This window comes from Narcine bancroftii, chromosome 7, assembly GCF_036971445.1.
Source record: "Narcine bancroftii isolate sNarBan1 chromosome 7, sNarBan1.hap1, whole genome shotgun sequence".
NCBI lineage: Eukaryota > Metazoa > Chordata > Chondrichthyes > Torpediniformes > Narcinidae > Narcine > Narcine bancroftii.
In genome coordinates, this window is record NC_091475.1 from 160,988,431 (window position 1) to 161,006,490 (window position 18,060).

Sequence of the window (18,060 nt, forward strand, 5' to 3'; positions counted from 1 at the left end):
GTATAATTTGAAGTAGAAAAGACAAAGGGAGACAAATGTTTCTGCATTACCTGCTGATAATGTTAATTGATGTCTGTTTCATCATATCTGGATGTTATCTTGGATCTTCATTACCAGGATCCAGAATGTATGGACAATGGGAGATGATAATGAGTTTATTGCCATACACACCAAAATTCTTGCTTGCTGCATCAAGCAAGGAAAAAAAATGACTCCAATAATATAAATCAAATGACCAGATAGAAAGATATAATAAATATTTACTGTTGGTGAAAGAAAAGATGTACAGACATCTTTTTGTGGTATTGGAGTAGTTTACAATGAGGGTATTAGGGAAGGTTAAAGAGCTTGTTGTTGTAGTTTTAAAAAAAAATTGCCTGAACTTAGAGGTGCAGGGGTTTGGAATTTTTCCTGAAGGTAACCATGAGAAGAGGATAATGGTGGCTCTGGGCTGTAGACCTAGGGTTAGTAAGCTTTGGACAATAAAATTTTGACATCAAACTTGAACCAAGTGTTCACCTCAGTTGTTTAATGTTTTAAAATGTGATGGCAAAGAACCACTTTAGTATGGTTCCTTTTGAAATATGGCACAGTTCTTGCAACATGCAAAAATTAATTATATACTTGTCATGGCTTATAGGTAAATAATTTGTGAAAAATGTACTTAAATTATCAAATGAACAGGCACATGGAGATCAATTAAGCTAATAAAAAACAAAATGCTGAAGGTATTCAGCAAGTCAGGCAAGATCTGAATAAGAGAAACAGATAAAGGACCTCATAAGAACGGGGGAAAATTATTTTAAGTTGCAGTGAAATTGGGAGGAAGTAAAGAGCATAAAGGTAGATATTTCAATGGAGTGGAGAAAGGATTGAATGACACAAATAATGCTGCTAGCTGAAAGGGAGTAAAGGCTAGTAAATGGCAAAATGTGTTGATGGAGGTTGTAAATGGAAAAGGTAAATGAAAACTGAAGTTATCAGGGAAGAGAAGAGAAAATAGGAAGAATGTTGGAAATGTGAGATTTATTAGAATGGCTGATTACTCAAAATGGTTGAATTCTGAGTCCAGATGATAGATCAGTAAAATGTATTTTGGGCAATGAAAACGCATTTTTTTCAAAAGGTTTGCTTCCTGGGTATTATGATAGACAACATCAAGCTGAACACATTTTAGATTTGCTGTATCACATGGCAAGTTGGAGAAACATTACATTAAATTTTATTGAATTTAGCATGTTTAATCACATATATACTTTTGAGCCAAGCTCTTGGATTCACTGCACATATTGCACAACAAATGTGAAGAGCCCAGGGTTTGTCTTATTATAGGCTTTTTTAATAAGTGTAGTAATGTTGCATCATAAACATAACAGAATGTATCACAGCTGTTGCAACATTGACAAGACATTTCTGCTGTATTGAGCTTCCTGAAGACAATAAATGCTATTGTTACGTACACTCGCTATGCTATTGCCTGAGGAACATGTGCATCAACATTCACTCAATCTATATTAATGTAATGCACAGCATCTGCATATGTGAGCTACTTTAATAGCCTGTGTGCATCTATTCTGACTAAGCATGCCCAGGCCTAAGACAACATTTGCATGAGCAAGCCCAGACATGCTTGTTTTGTGGGAAATATACTAGTAGACTAAAAAATATGACAAGAAATCACAAAAATGGGTTATATCTACAGCATGTAATAGTTAAATCTGTTTAAAAGTCCCCCCCCTCCACAATTTTGGCTCTGGTCCCCACCCCACCAGACATTGACTCCTCGACCACTGTGTCTCACCCAGGCCCCAGCTGACTAGCCATCCCAGCTCCCGATGCTCCGAATGTCACAGGTACCACGGTCAAAAGAAGTATGTGTGTAATAGTTCATCCCCAAAGTTTTACCCTAAAAATTGGTCCACAAAATTCAACTATTACACATGTATGTACAGTTTAAAAAAAAATGGTATGTTGTAGGAAAATTTTAAGGTGATTTTTTATGATCAACAGCCCAAAATCTAGAAAATACACCCAAAAGTATTAAGGAAGCAAAATCTTTGTTGTCCAGTATAATTTAACTTTTCAACTGGTATACACTTGATAACATATACAGGTACATAATCTTTTATCCAAAATTCCAAAAGCTTAACGTTTTTTCCATAGATGTTGCCTGCACACCAAAGCTCACGTTTTGCGCCAAACATGACACGATGCAACCCACATTTAACTCGTGCTTAAATATCCCATGTCGATCTGTGTCGATAATTAGTGGAATGCTAGGGAATCCTTATTTGAAAAGTGCCAGCGGGAAAAACCGAGTCCAGCACCTCCGATTTGCTGTATATGAACACCCAATTTGTCGTAGATGCCCCAATCCCCTGTCCCGCTCTCTTCCCCCCCCCCCCACCCCCAAACACTGCTACAAATACTCCTGTCCACTGTCCGAATTGGAAGCTTGGATGGGTGGTAGGTTGGGGCGAGGATCTGCAGTCAGTAGTTCAGATGGATGGGTAGCCGGGGCATCATGGGTTCAGATAGGTGGGCAGCCAGGACGTCAGGTATTCAGATGGGCGGGTGCCCAGGGAGAGGATCTGCAGCCGGGAGCTCGTATAGATGGGCTGCTGGGTTGTTGGGACTCTGGTGGGGAGATGGCTGGGGCAAGGGTCCTCTGAAGGGGCACCAGGAGCTCCAATAGGTGGGTGGCTGGGGCATCGTGAGCTACAATTGGCCAACTGCTGGTACGAGGTCCGTTGTCGGGGTGCCGGGAGCTCGGATGGCCGCCGCAACTGCTCCCCCCTTCCAGCACCACCGTAACCCCCTGCCTGTCTAGAGACCCTTTTAGTTGGAGTGTCTTTGTTTTGTGCAAATCTGAAATCAGCACCATTACTTAATGTAACAGTGTTTCTATTATCTGAAAGATTCCGAATTCTGAAAGTGTCTAGTCCCAAGGGATTCGGATAAAAAAATTCTGTACCTGTACAGGAATTTCATTAATTGAATGCAACTGTGTTGCTATCTTGTGTTAGTTAGAGGATAAGTAGGTCTTGTTCTTTGAGCTTGTGTTGAACATTTTGGAACAATGTAGGAAACCAAAAACAGAGGTCAATGAGAAAGTAGATGGAAAATTAAATGAAAAACACTTACAAGTGTGAAGATTACCCTTGCTAAACTGAACAGAGTTGTTGTACTATGAGTACCAAATCTGTTGTAGAGGCCATGACATTGTGAATACTGAATGCAGAATACCAAATCAGAGGAACAAATTCTTCACCAAGAAAGTGTGTGAGCTTGGATGGCAAAGTTAAAAGCTAGCTGCTGTGGTTGCTCAGTAAAGTGTCCTGAGAAGGGAGTGGGTATTGCTGATGGTGAACCAGAGCATTCCTGGCGATAAGTCTCTTCGGAATGCTGCAAGGGCAAGTTGTGACTGGTGGTGACATCAGATAGAAGGTGTTAAAAACTATAGTTAAAGTGTTGAATGTGGTGGCTGGTGAGGTGATGTGAACAGGGGAATCCAATCCTCACCTGCTCAGTATTTCTGGCAGTTATTTTTATCGTTTGCAATTTTTTGCTTTTTGGATTAATGCTATAGATGTGGAAAGGAGTTGTAGAGTGGAGGAATGAATAGCAATGTAAAATGTTGAACAAGGTATCAACACAATTGCATTCAATTAATGAAACTCCTATATATGTTATCCAATGTATACCAGTTTAAAACTTAAAATGTTTTCGTTGTCTAATATACATTTTACTAAACTATTGTTGAACTAGGAATGTGACCTGTTCACACATTTTCCAATGATGTTTTTGAAGTTGGTTGTATCTTGTAGAATTTGCTTGTGATCAATTTCATTTGTTGATAGAGCTGAGATGGAAAATTCCATTGTGTAGTTGTATTGAACCTAGCAAGGTTATATTACCAGTGCACATTTTGCTAAATGTAAGACCACATTTGGATTTTCAGGAGAAATTAGAACAGGAGCGAAGAGAAAAAAAGAAACAGAAAGAAAAAGAAAGGAGAGAACGATTAAAGAAGGAGGGCAAGCTGTTGTCAAGATCCCAGAAAGATGCCAAAGCAAGAGCAGAGGCTACACTTGAACTTCTTCGTGCTCAAGGTATGCATAAAGTAGGAAAAGCCTACATTTAAATCTATAAATAGTCGTAAGGCACCAAGTGAGGGATGTATCTCATGGCTATTGGAGATGAGATGCACAGGAGAATTTACTACAACAAGTTGTTGATATCAAAGATCACAGCCTGTTTATTATGAATGGCCAGCCCCTCTATAGCTTCCTTGATTGCCTGCAAAATTAGTGGAATTTGTGAAGAATCAAGAGGTTGATCTCTAATATCAGTTGTCTCATTTTGCAAGGAAGGCTAGCAAACCTGTGCATTAAGCCATTAATGGATTCTTTGAAGTGATCTTGGAAAGCTCCGCAAGATATTTTAAGAGAATGGAAAAGTTAAATTCAGAATTTTACCAGAAATTGGAGAATCACAGAATTGATTTTAAAAAATTTACATCATTAATTTTTTTTATACATGAAATGATCCATGTGGAAAATAGACTTTCAAATGAACTTGTGGAGAAAAAATCTCTCAAAAACATTAAAAAAAAACTGAATTGAAGCACCTTATTGAATGGAAGAATTTACTTGTACCAGATTCTCACCTATAACTGCTTACATTGAAGGTTTTTGATAACTGCTTATTTATTGAAGGATCGATTTTCCTTATTCCTCTTTTGATTGCTGTGGATTTAGAAAAAAATGATGACCATGTGAGTGACAAGCAGAGAACAAGTGAATTGATAATTATCATGGTATTTATTTATTTTTTGTCTTTGTAGGTGTGGACGTGCCATCCAAAGATTCCATGCCAAAGAAACGACCTGTCTATGATACAAGGAAAAGGAAAAAACAGCAGGAGAGCAAAGAAGAAAACAAAGAAGAAGAAAATAAAGGTGTGCTGTTTGTGCTTAGTTGGACAAACATCGTAAAATTGTATCTTGACTAAGGGCTCAGGCCCAAAAAAAATAGGTTATATATCTGCGTCTCCTATAAATGCTGTGGGACCTGAGTTTCTCCATCACTTTTGTGTATTAACTATAATCAAAGCATCTGCAGACTTTGTTTCACTCTTAAAAGTTGTTAATATTATTGGATGAATCAAGCCACTTCTATAAAACGATGCAATTTATTTTGCTGTGGGTCTCAGAACCATTTACATGCCTTTAATAGGTACAGAACTGGTCATTTTTTAAAAAACATTCCAATAGCAACAGCAAATCACTTGTAACAGTGTTTATACAACAGCAAACAACAACGGAAGGCTTTTAAAGCATTAAAATAATGTTTAATTCTCACCCAAAAAATGCTGGCCACTGCCCATCACTGACACCTCCCCACCTGCTAGAGGAGCCTGAGGTTCTCACTGCCACCAGGAGGCTTGAGATCCCCACTGTCAGTTCAGCTCCAAAAGAATTTTGGATGAATGAGGATTTCTGATTTGTTTGGGATATCCTCATTGATCTGAAATTAAAAATGTTTTTTTGGATAATTGAGGATCTCAGAGAATCTGATTTTGGGTAATCGGAGTTGTACTGTATTTTGTTACAAACCCAGAGGCCCCCAAAATCCAGCAGCAATAGATATTCACCAAGACAAATGGTTACTTAAACAAAAGTTGCTTTTAATTATGAACATGAAAACAGGATCACACTTTGTGGTTTATGGTGTGAAAAATAAAAAATAAAAAAAAAACTAAAAACTTAACTAACCTAACATAATCCCCTTCTAATTCTAAGTGCACATGTATGTAATGTGTGTGTGTGTAAGTTCAGAAAAATTATTTGGTTCACAGTCCAATCACACTTCTCATTCCTCCAAGTTCATTGGTTGCAGGCAATTCTTATACTGTGCACAGAATTTAACATTTATAAAGTTCACCAGGCTTTGGTGCTTGAAAGGTAAATGGTTTCTGCTCAGGAAGATTCTTGTTGGTTTAGAGAGAGCTTGGTTGTTCCAGGACATCCACAACTGATTCCTTTTTAATCAGCCACTCCAGTGTCTTGCTGATGAAACTTGTCCCGTCAGGGTTCCCAGATGATAACCTCTTTCTTTCAGGTTACCACAGAGTTCCATTTTGTTTCTCTTATTCCAAGTGAAACATTAGACAGCCAGTCCTCTCCTCTTACATGAACCACAAGGGCTTTGACCAGGCTGAAATAAGAACCCATCTTCCAAATGGGGTTTTCCACAAGCTTGCCACCTTGTCCTGTTCCAGTCCCAGCTGCTGTTGCTGGTTGTAACAGTGTAGAAGTGATCTCTCTCTCTTTCACACACCCAACCACCCACCCTATTTGACTCTCTCTGCTTGCAAAACGACATCACCCTCTCCGAACAGCTCCAGACAATCTGCGACTCCAATAAGATCTTTCATCTGTTGCCTTTTTGTAAACAACAATCCATTAGTGAAGTCTCTTGGGCACTCTCCAAAGCTCTTTCAAAACATGTCTAGCATTATCAGAGCTCCAGTATTTCAAATAAGATCTGTTTTAAAGTATTTGTATGTAACCTACTCTAACAAACCTTTCCCAATTTATCTCCCAAAAACATGTCTATATGCTCTTGTCACAATTGGTTATCGCACATACCTAACAAATCATATAGCAGTTACTCCTAAAAGTCAAATGCATCTTAATTTATGAAATACAAGTGAGTTAATTTTATATTAATGCATCTATCTCTTCAGTTTACTTAATAAGAATAATAGAGCAATGGTGGTGGGAGGCTCAGGTGGGATATTCAGTGAGAGGTTTCATTGAATTTTTATTCTAAATTTTTTAAATCTTTGCAGTATGCTAAATTTTTCTTTTAATCTTTGGAGTTTGCAAGAGATTTTATAATTTAAGTTCTGGTGTTGTAGAGGGTCAAAGGAGATTCACTGGGATGATTTCGGGAATGAAAGGGTTATATGAGGAGCAAGTGAGAGCTCTTGGGACAAGAGGGCACAACTTCATGATTTCTTGTTTATTTTCATTGTGTGATGACATTGTTTAATGGGTTTAATGTATCATATGTTGAACTTTGAGTGAGTGGGGAGGGGGGGTGAAGGAGGGAGGGAAGGGAGGGGGGAAAGGGGAGAAAATGACACTGTGTATATTCAAGAGGGAAATGTTTGTGTGTATTTTGGTCAGTAGGGTTCGTAGTGTGAAAAATTAAAAAAAAATTTAATAAAAGATTGAAGGGTGTCCACTTGGAACAGAGATGCAAAGGCATTTCTTCAGCCAGAGGGTGATAAATCTGTGGAATTTGTTGCCACAGGTGGTCATGGACACCAGGTCATTGTGTTTATTTAAGACAAAAATTGATAGATTTTTGATTAGTTGGAGCATCAAAGGTTATGGTGAGAAGACTGGGCAGTGGCTCTGAGTGAGGAAATGGATCAGCTCATGATTAAATGATGAGACAGACTCGAGAGGCTGAATAGCTTATTTCTGCTCTTGTGTCTAATGGTTTGATGTGTGCAGCTTGCCATATTTGGATGGGTTAGGCTAGATAAACTGGTTGTTCTCTTCCTGCATTATTTCCTGGTTTGTACCTTGAAACGGTTCAAATATAAAATTCCAATGCATTGTTCTAAACTGGTTGAACCTTTAAAATCATCCACAAAACCTCTGGGGACATGAAAAGGTTAGGAGAACTACTTCCCCTTCCGCATTTTTCCCACCCCCCCCAACCAAGCTTAATTGAGTCACCCTGCTACATTAAAAAGTGTGTGCAAGTGTGGTCAACACAAGACGATGGGAATGTTAAACAAGCACAATACTTACTGCAGGTGAAACAAAATACACCCCCCCCCCCCCCCAAACTCAGGATCAATGTTCTTTAAATGCGGAGCATCCAATTGTGAATGATTATGCATATTTAAAGTACTGATGGGATGAAACCCTTCAGTAGGAATCCTATCCCCAATGATGGCAGACTCCAACATGCAAGTACAAGAAGATAAACATGTTGATAAGTGTCATGAAGCAGATCCATTAATCAGTGTTATGAGGCATGCTAACTTGGAGGTCTATTTCAACCATCTCTTGAAGATATCATTATGAACCTAATAATTTGCCATATGATATCAAAAATGGCTATGTGTATAAGAGTTCTGCAAATGACATGGTCTCTTACGAAGCAAGGACTATAATGATGGAAACTTGCTCTCCAAGAGTATCAACACTTTTAGTGGCAACTTTGTCATGACAAAACAAAAACAGGATACATTAACATTGGATAATTTCTCTCAGTAGTATCTCAATTACAGCAAAGTGGTGGAAATTGTCATCGATACTTCTATGAAGTTGGATATTTTTCTCAGTTTGGATTCACTCAGGACTCCTCGGCTCTTCAATGTGTTAGTCCATGCAATAGATAAAAGAGCTGAATTCTAATTTTGGTGAGCTTGAGTGCCCACATAATTAAAGGAGAACTTCATTATATTCAACAGGGAGCTTTAGTAGAATTGAAGTGATTGAAAACAGAAGAAATCTTCAGTTGAACCTAGCAGAAAATAAGATTGTTAAGGGGATTGCAGTTCCAGGGCATTGTTGTCTGGATTAAGTGTCCAAAAGGCTAAATTCAACATTTTCTACCTGCTTTATCATTTTCTTTTCCTCTTTCCTCATTTAAAAAAAATAAATAAAATTTGATAATTGCACACCTGCATGCAGCAAATCCTGGACAATAATGACATAACTGTCAGAAAATATTTATTACCAAACTTTAACCACTTTCATGGCATTCAATGACGTTAACATTGCCAAATCTCGATCACCATTGACCAGAATCGCAACAAAATAAACGATGTAAATATACTATGGCTCCTAGTTATTCTGTGATGAGTATCTAACGTTCAAACTTCCCAGGATTGCAGGATTGCAGTGGATTGCCTGTTTCTTGGAACTCTACTTGAGAAACTCTGTATCATTCAGGATAAATTACTTGCACCAAAATCTTGGATTTCCTTCATTACAATACCCTTGAAATACCTTCAGCAAGTGAATTGGAATGCCCTTGACTATCTCAAGATTCTTTGGAAATATTCAATAAATGCAGCCTTAGTGCTACATACATCCTGATTGGAAAAATAAAGGTTCTAACGTAAACACTTAAATTCCAATTAATTAACTTGAACATTAAAAAAATTTGAAATGACAATTTAATTGGTCTTGAGAATGTGCCACTGTAATTATACTATTGAAGATACTCCTAAAATGTTTTATCTGCTCTAGGTCTCAGCATTTCCAAGTGTGAATGGTATACAGCCTCAGAGAGAAAAAGGAAGAGGTGGGGAACCCATGTCTTATGAAGCAAGGCTGAGCTAAGGGTTTTCTCTTTGGAGCAATGAAGAATGAGAGGTGACTTATTGGAGATGTATAACATTTATGAGAGGCAGAAAGGGTGGATTGCTAGCACCTTTCTCTTGGGGTGACTACAGCAAATGCCAGAGAACATGTTTAAGGTGAGGCGAAGAATGATTAGGGGAGATGTCAGAAGTATGTTTGTTTACATAGTTAAGAGGTGGGTATCTGGAATGCATTGCTGGGGTGGTGGTGGAGGTGAGTACAGTAGGAGCATTCAAATGACACTTAGTGAGGAACACGGATGTAAGAAAAATAGAGGGTTATAGATGTGAGGGAGAAGAGGATTAGATTGTTGCAGAGTATGTTTATAGAGGTCAGCACAACGTATCAGGCTGAAGGGTCTCTACTGTGCTGTTATGTTTTATGAGAGGCACTGTTGGAGTAGCTGAAGTGAATAACTATCAATTTTGTAGACAATACACACATATGGTAGGCAGTGGAGTTGATGAATGTTTATGGTGATGGTTGGTGAAGCTATTCAGGATAGTCAAGTTCTCTTTGACTGTGGCGAGATCTGCACTCCTTAGCAAAGTTCAAAGTGAAGCACTGATGGATAATCTTTTCTACATTTCTGGAAGAACGTGATTGCACATGAATCAGCATAGTTGTAAAGACATGGCTTGCTGCCACCATCTTTAAGATGATGCTATTCTTGGAGCCCCAACTAACATTGGCTGATTTAATTGTTGATTGCCATTCACATTTTGATTTGATCTATTGGTTGTGGTATCTCTTAGCTATTTCTGTTGTGCCTTTTTTTGATGCTCTGCATTCAATAGCTCTCTAGGTTGGCATCCCATTTTAGGTTATCTGAATGCTACTCCCAGCACATCCTTCTGATATTAGTGAAATCCCCACTACAAACAAATTTTGTTTAAATTTAATTTGGATATAGAGCACCACACAGGCCCTTTCAGCCTGTGCCACCCAAATACACCCAATTGACTAACATACATAACCCTTATGTCTTTGGTTTTGTAATTGTTATTTAGCAATGTTACTAATATTCATGAGCGTTGAATTCTTTGTCCTGCAACAATGCAGAGTTATATAGGTCTTTGTTTCTTAACTCCTGAAACTTTGAGAACTTTTCAACAGTTATCATGAGAATGGAGACAAAAAAAAATCATTTTTGATTTGTATTTCATATTTTAATATCTTTGTTATTTTAAACCAGATAAACATTTCTTGATCAGGAGATTTAGCTAGCTAGTTAAATTTTGCATTTGACTTTTTTTTTGTACAAATATCTAAATAGTGCTGTGAATATAATTTGGAATTTGCTATTGAATCAGACAATCAAAAAATAATGTAACTATCTCTGATGTAGTTTCATGAGAATATAACTTAATTTTGTTTATTGTCTCTGAATGAAAGATAAAATTATTCTCTTGTCAATAAGAAACAGAATTGCTTAAAACAAAATGTTCTTAAAGTAGAAAAATGTTTTGATTTTGCTTTCTTACATGGAAGTTTCAGTGTGATCATTTGTTTCAAGAAGTCTATTTCTCTGGCCCTACAAAAAGCAGGAATATAATATTTCTTCTTATTATAGAAACTTTGAAGGTCAGTCCAACCCCAGTGCTTGAAGTTGAAGAACTAGAGGTGACAGAGGCACCAGAAATAGTTCCAGAAGCTATAATAGGTTAGTAATTTTATTTATGTGTGAAATGCTGCAGACTCTGGTATTTTAATTCTGCTGGTTAGCATTTTGAATTCATAAGTTTCTTGCTTTTCTGGTAGTTGACTTACTGATTCATGACTAATTGTACTGAAGTGAAGAACAAATGGTTACAGTATTTAAAAAAGTGAAGTTTTGCAGAGTCCCAGTTGGACAGAATTAACACTGGATGAAAATGATAAATTTGCTGTGTTGAGGTGAAGTGATACGATGTGTGATTCTACTGATACATTATTGTCAGTTATTTTTTAATTCCACATTTTTGGTATCTCTGAATCATTCTTAATTAAAAAAAAATTATACTTACAGCACGGTAACAGGCCCTTTCAGCCCATGAGCCCATGCTGCCCAATTACACCCAATTGACTTACCATAAATATTAGTATATAATGTGACCCCCTCCCCCCCCCCCATTTTTGAAGGGAAAAAGGGGGGAAAATTTTACCCACGTGTATAATACGACCCCCCTCCCCTCACCCACCTGAATCACGCTGCCGTCTCTCCAGCCACCTGCCCGCGTGAGTCGCACTGCTGTTTCTAACGACTCCCCTCACCCACACGAGTCGCGTTGGCGTCTCTCACAACATCCCCTCACCCGCCCGAGTGGTGCTTCCGCTCGCCTGCAGAAAAAAAATTAATTTTACTCTCGATTGTAATGCGACCCTCCCCCCCCTCCTTTTTTTTGAGGGGAAAAAGGGGGAAGTTTTTTTCTCATTATATACTAATATTTACAGGAAAACCCCAGTACATTTTTTGATGGGTGGGAGGAAACTGGAGACCCTGGGGAAAGCCTACGCAGACATGGGAAGAACATACAAACTCTTTGCAGAGAGCGTGGGATTCAAATCTTTTGTCCTGATCGCTAACCGTGCCACCCAAGTTGATAATTCTATTTGAATAGAATTATCAACTCACACTATTTTGTATGACTTCTCAGTATCTTTAAAAATAAATTCCAGTTAATTTCAGTTTTCATTCCAACTGAAATCTTGGTTTAACATGATCCCTTCAATGATCAATTAACTTTGAATATATACTTATATTCAGCTTTCTATGCTCAAAGAAGGAACGCTTCAATTTTCCTCATTTCTCAAATTGCTGTGACATCTTGACATTCCCTGTCTTTACTCTTTTCTGGGGTCTCATGTCCTGAATTATATATGCACACTAGTTGAGGCTTATTTAAACAGGACAGTGGTTTAATTGTACATCTTTGTCCTTATCTTCAATATTCATGTTTACAAAACAAAGTATTCCATACACTTTCCCCAGCAGCTTCCCTTGATACTTTTAAAGATGTATATTTCAGTTCTTTGCCTCTTGAAAGCTCTATCCTCTCAAAATAGTACCTTTTAGATTTCAGTCTTAAGGGAAAATGCTAGTTATAAAGGGTATGATTTGTATCTGCACTTCCATGAAGTGGAAGAATTGGGCTAAGAACAGGGCATCTCATCTCAACTCATAGGGAGAGTCGAAGGTGTGTTTGGTGGCATTGTTCTGAAGATATCATAGATATTAAAAGATGGTGGGATTTAAGGTGAGCTAAAGGCGAACCTCATCATGATTCTTGGATGACGAGGAATGAGAGCATGTGATCCAACACAATAATGACCCTTTCATCTATTGTAAAAGGAATTAGTGAGCAAATGTGAAGATTTGTTGCAAACCAACATTGTTGAAACAAAAAATGGAGAAAACATGCAAAATTTATCTGCTTATGTGATTAGTATTTCCTTATGCAAATTTGGTAATTATAATTTGAAAATTTGTGTGAGTAGAAATGTAAAACAGATTTAAATTGTGGACACTAAAAAAAAAAGCATAACATGTTACAGATCTAACACCACAAGTAGTACTTATAGTACTCTTCGATTTCTATTTACAGAAAATATTGTATGTAATTCCTTACATAATTTTTTAATGTTTGTAAGTCTATATACTTTTCCAAATTATTAAGTCAAGTTCATTGTCATCTGATTATACAATTACAGCCTGATGAAACAACATTCTCTGATCCTCGGTGCAAAACATGCAGACATAAATAAACACCAGAAATAAATAATAATAAATATTAAATATCAGAGCTTTTTTGTACAATGAAAATCATATTTTATGCAAAATTCTAATTGTACATAATATGAAACAAATTTTGAGTATTTTGATGTGACTGTATCAAACCTTTTTTAAAAGTACCTGAAGAAAAAAGTGACGATACTGATCTTGATGATTGGGAAGCTATGGCAAGTGATCACGAACATGAAAAAGGTATGTGTCCTTTGTGTTCTGCTTACCCCAAAATGTTTAATATAAATTTAAATACAATGGAGCCCCTGTTGTTAGTGATTAATTTAATCACTTTTGCAGTCTGTTATCCTTTTTCTATCCAGGTGTTTGAATAGTAATTTCAGATTATTTTCTTCCCCAATGACTGCTATATCTCCATTGTGTCTTTTTTTTTTGTTAAGTGGTTCCCTTGGTTAATACTGTTTGAAAAATATTTAATTAACTAGAAGTGAAAACAGTCCACATTGAAGTAAAAGAAGATGCTGAAGTGGAGAACCATGAAGAGAATGAGGAGGAGGAGGAAGAGGAGGAGGAGGAAGACAGTGAAGAAGAGGGTGCAAGTGAAGAAAGTGACACTGAAGAGAAAGAGAGGAGTTTTGATGAAAGTAGGACAACATCACAGAAAATGGCTAAAGAATCTGAAACCGTAAAGAATGAGAAACCAAAAATGACAAAAGAAAATGGCTCCGATTCTGAACTTGAATCTGATTCAGATGATGGCCGAACAAAAGAAGAACGAATATACGATGAAGCAAAGCGACGTATTGAGGTAATACTTCTGTGTTTTAAAAAAAAAAGTCTTATAAAACTGATTGAATTTTTCTTGAAGAAGTGACAAAGGTGGTTGACAAGCATAGACTTGTGTCTAAATAGACTTTAGTAAGGCTTTTGACAAGGTCCATCATTACAGGCTGATCCAGAAGGTAAAGCTGCATGGGATCTACTGAATTGGTGGTGTGGATTTGGAATTGACTATTGAAGTTTGCAGATAACCCAAAGATTGGTGGAGTTGTGGACAGGGTAGATGGCTATTAAAGAATACAGCCAGATAAAGATCAGTTATGGATATGGACAGAGAAATGACAGATGGAGATAAATGGGACAACTGAGAGGTGTTGCGCTTTGGAAGGTCCAATGTAAGGGGAACATATACAGTTAATGACATGTCTCATAAAATCATTGCACAGAGAGATCTGGGGTTCAGATCCATTGATTCTTGTGGGTGGACATACAAGTGGGATGGTAAAGTGTATAATATACTTGGGTTCATTGGGTGGGCACTGAATATAAAAGTAGGGAAGTGGTGTTTTAGACATAAACCTTTTGTTAGGCTGCACTTTGAGTATTGTATGCAATTATAGGATAGATGCAAACATTTTGGTAATGGTAGAGAATAGATTTGCCAGAAATTTGCCCGGAAGAGAGGGTGTGAGCTACAAGGAGAAGTTGGACAAACTTGGATTGTTTTCTCAGGTATGTCGGAAGTTTAACAAATTATGAGAGGGACTGATAAAGTGGGTAGTCAGAATCTTTGTCCCAGGATAACATTTTCAAGAACAAGAGGACTTGTATTTAATGTGAAGGGTTGGGGGAGTTTAAAGGAGATGTGCAGGACAATTTTTGGTGGTGGGTGCTGGAATAAGCTGTCAGTGAATGGTACAGATCCTATAGAGCAGCCATTCTCAATGGGGACCCACAGCACATCTAAGTAAAAGTGTTGTTTTCTTTTTGTCTCACTTAATATAGAGTTTTTATGTTTTTTACTCGTAAATAGAATTATGGAAGAAATCAAAACATGACTGCTTCACAAGGAAGGGGGCCCATAAACAGAGGGGGTATAGCCAAAAAAAGGTTGAGAATGGCTACTGTAGAGGCATTTGAGAGGTTTTTTAGGTAGTCCCTGTTGTTAGTGATTATTCCTGATAATCACTGAGGGATATATATCATATGCAAGCATCAGAGTTTTACTTCAACTTGGCATTATGTTCAGACGTATAACCTGAAGGGTCCTATGCTGTTCTATTCTAGAATGTTCCAATGGTTAGAAAGCCATCTTTCAATAGGCAAGGATGGTAATGCCTTGCTGCATGGAAGTTTTCTGTCACCGCTTTAATTTTAAAAAAAAAAATTTGTTTATAAATTGAGGACACCTTTGCCAAGACTGGATCATTACATGGATAGGATGGGACTAGAGGGGTATGGACCGGGTGCTGGTCAGTGGGAGTAGGAGGGTGGGGATTTGCTACGGCATGGACGAGTAGGGCCGAACTGGCCTGTTCTGTGCTGTAAGTGGTTATGTGGTTAAGATGACTATTATTAATTCCCATTTATTCCTGAACCAATATATATCTCCAGGATATTTTAGAATGGAGTTGATGCGTTAGTGACTCTTATGTCACGTTAAATAGACTTTGTACAGATGACAGATTTTCTTGTCTTGGAGGAAATAGAGTGTAGAATGAAAGTACTACAACAGATATTTAGCATCATCCATGTGAATAAAGTGTTGTGGACTGGTAACCCAATCTTCAGTTGCTTCCCCTAACATAGATCAAGTAGCACAGTAAATATACAAGCAGTCACTGGGGTAAAAATGTCCAATTTACGAGCAACTTGTACTTAGGAACTGAAAGCTGGCTGGAAGTAGAATGTCGTCAACTTCCTGTTCGAGCGTGGTTGAATCAGCATCCCGAGAGTATGCTGTACGATACTTTTCTGTGATGCTGCCATCACCCAGCATCGTGATAGAGTAGCGTACCACATATCGCAAGTGCGGGAATAGATTCGAAATTGAAAAGTACAGATTCGAACATTGCACCTGTACTCATTTCATCTGGTTTCAAGTGACTCTTGAAGGAACAATTTGATGACTCATTACCTCCTTGGGTTAAAGGCAACTATAAATTAATAGATTCTGGTTTGCATCTGATTCCACCTCCAAGTTTTATGTGGAAACAAATCCTAATACACTTGAACTGTATTTGTATTTTATACCAAATCTACCAGGGCAAAAGCCCTGAAACTACTGTACACTTGTAATGACAGAGTAACTAACCATGCCTCCAAAGCGTAAATCTGATGCAAGTGTTTGTAATCCCCCTCTCCAGCAGCAGAATAAAACCCTGACTCCAGCACCAGTTCCATCCTCTCCAAAATTAACCATCTCGCCATCATCTTCTAATTATGTACTGTATTATGTATTAATTACATACTGTATTATTATGTTTAAGATGTGTATTTGGAAGTGTTTTTTGTGTTTTACATGTATAGGAAGGTAATGTATATGCTATATACTAAGATAAACATTTGACTAACTGATACTAAATAAGGACTGTATATAGTTGTTCCTACTCAAGTACAAATTAGAGTTAAAGACAGACCTAGGTAACGGAACTTGTTTTTAACCCAAGGATTGCCTGTATACCCAATTGATATACACAAAAGCAAATCATACTATCAAGTGAATGTTTCTGACTCTGAACAATAGGAAGTTAAGGAGTTGGACTGTGTGGATAGTTATTATAGGAAAAAGGTTTCAAGAGTGATCAAGGAATTGATCATGGTGTTAAATCCTTAATCCAGCTTCCACTTCCTCTTTCACATATCAACAGGGCAGTTTCTTCTATGACATATTGGACAACTCCTCAATTACCCACAACATGCTCTTCTTTGCATTGCATTATCTTAAGCAGATCAGAAATACGACCACCATCCTTCCATCTCATTCTATATTAAACAACAATTTGCATTACTTAAAGTCCTAACTTCTAACAAAGCTCAATATGAATTTAAGGAACAGAGCTCATGGATTGATCAGCCACTTTAATGCCTTTAGGACTTACTATTGAATTAATAAAGTAGATTTTAACTTCTGCTCCCTTTTTAAAGGACACTAGCTGCTACAATTCTCATACCTATTTGTCCCTCTAGTAGATTAATCTTTTTCTTCTTTAACTAAATTGCCATCTCCATTGCCTTGTCATTTAATATTTGACATGGTTGCCTTCAATCATAGTTCTACACTTTCACTCTTTCCACCCCTCTTACTTTTCCCTTCCTTTGTTTTCTTAAAATCTATTTATATTTCTTACAACTTGTTTCAGTTTTTGGGCAAGATCATTGAACTGAAATACCATTCTTTTCTTCTCCAAAGATGCTGCTTGACTATTTTCCTATAATTTATTTTAGAATTCCATCACTTTTTTAAAATTCTGTAAAATGAATGCTAATCTTCATTAGATTATCAGGAATAATTTTTCATGAAAGTGTTTGTGGAAATCTGGAATTTATTTGAAGTGTGGATGCTGGATTAATTGAAAATTTCAAAACTGAGATACAAAGATTTTATGCTAGTTTTGGCTAGTCGGGCAAAGGCAGGTGAATAAATAACTCACACCAGGTAATGAATCATGGAGGGAAGAACTGAATTGCCAGAGGTGATGTGTGAATGAACACTCATGACAATAGTACAATGTTTTTGATTGAGTATGGTATCAAAGAATTGAGTCACTGAGAGTCAAAGTAAAATATTTTGACTGGCTGGAGTTGTACCTAATACCATAGAAAATGTTTGAGGTGGAAAGGCAATCACTCCAATCTTTATATTAAAAAAAAGCTCAATAATTTCTTTGGGCAATATGTTCGGTCCAAACATCTTTTGGTATTACATAAATGATGCCCCCAATGTACTAACAGAAGTGGGGATGGTTGCTAATAACACTTTTCTGTTCCATACACAACTCCTTGGAAATGAAGCAGTCCATGCTTCATGCAGCAATGCCTGGACAATTTTCAGATATGGTTCAATAAATACAAATAACCTTCATTCCATAGAATGACATCACTAAAAGTCTAACAACCCAACTTCCTATGAAATTCATCAGCTTGAATGTTTCTACAG

At 37.3% G+C, this 18,060-nt stretch overlaps 1 protein-coding gene across 3 annotated transcripts in view; it reads left to right on the forward strand.

Moving 5' to 3' along the window:
• Positions 1-18,060, forward strand: part of eif5b (eukaryotic translation initiation factor 5B) — a 127,080-nt gene that overhangs the window by 32,097 nt on the left and 76,923 nt on the right. For all 3 annotated transcript variants that reach the window (XM_069890998.1, XM_069890995.1, XM_069890997.1), the window contains 5 exons: positions 3,962-4,112; positions 4,847-4,960; positions 10,971-11,060; positions 13,287-13,361; positions 13,607-13,929. In XM_069890998.1, coding sequence (XP_069747099.1) covers positions 3,962-4,112; positions 4,847-4,960; positions 10,971-11,060; positions 13,287-13,361; positions 13,607-13,929 — 753 coding nt within the window. The remainder of the gene's footprint in view (positions 1-3,961; positions 4,113-4,846; positions 4,961-10,970; positions 11,061-13,286; positions 13,362-13,606; positions 13,930-18,060) is intronic.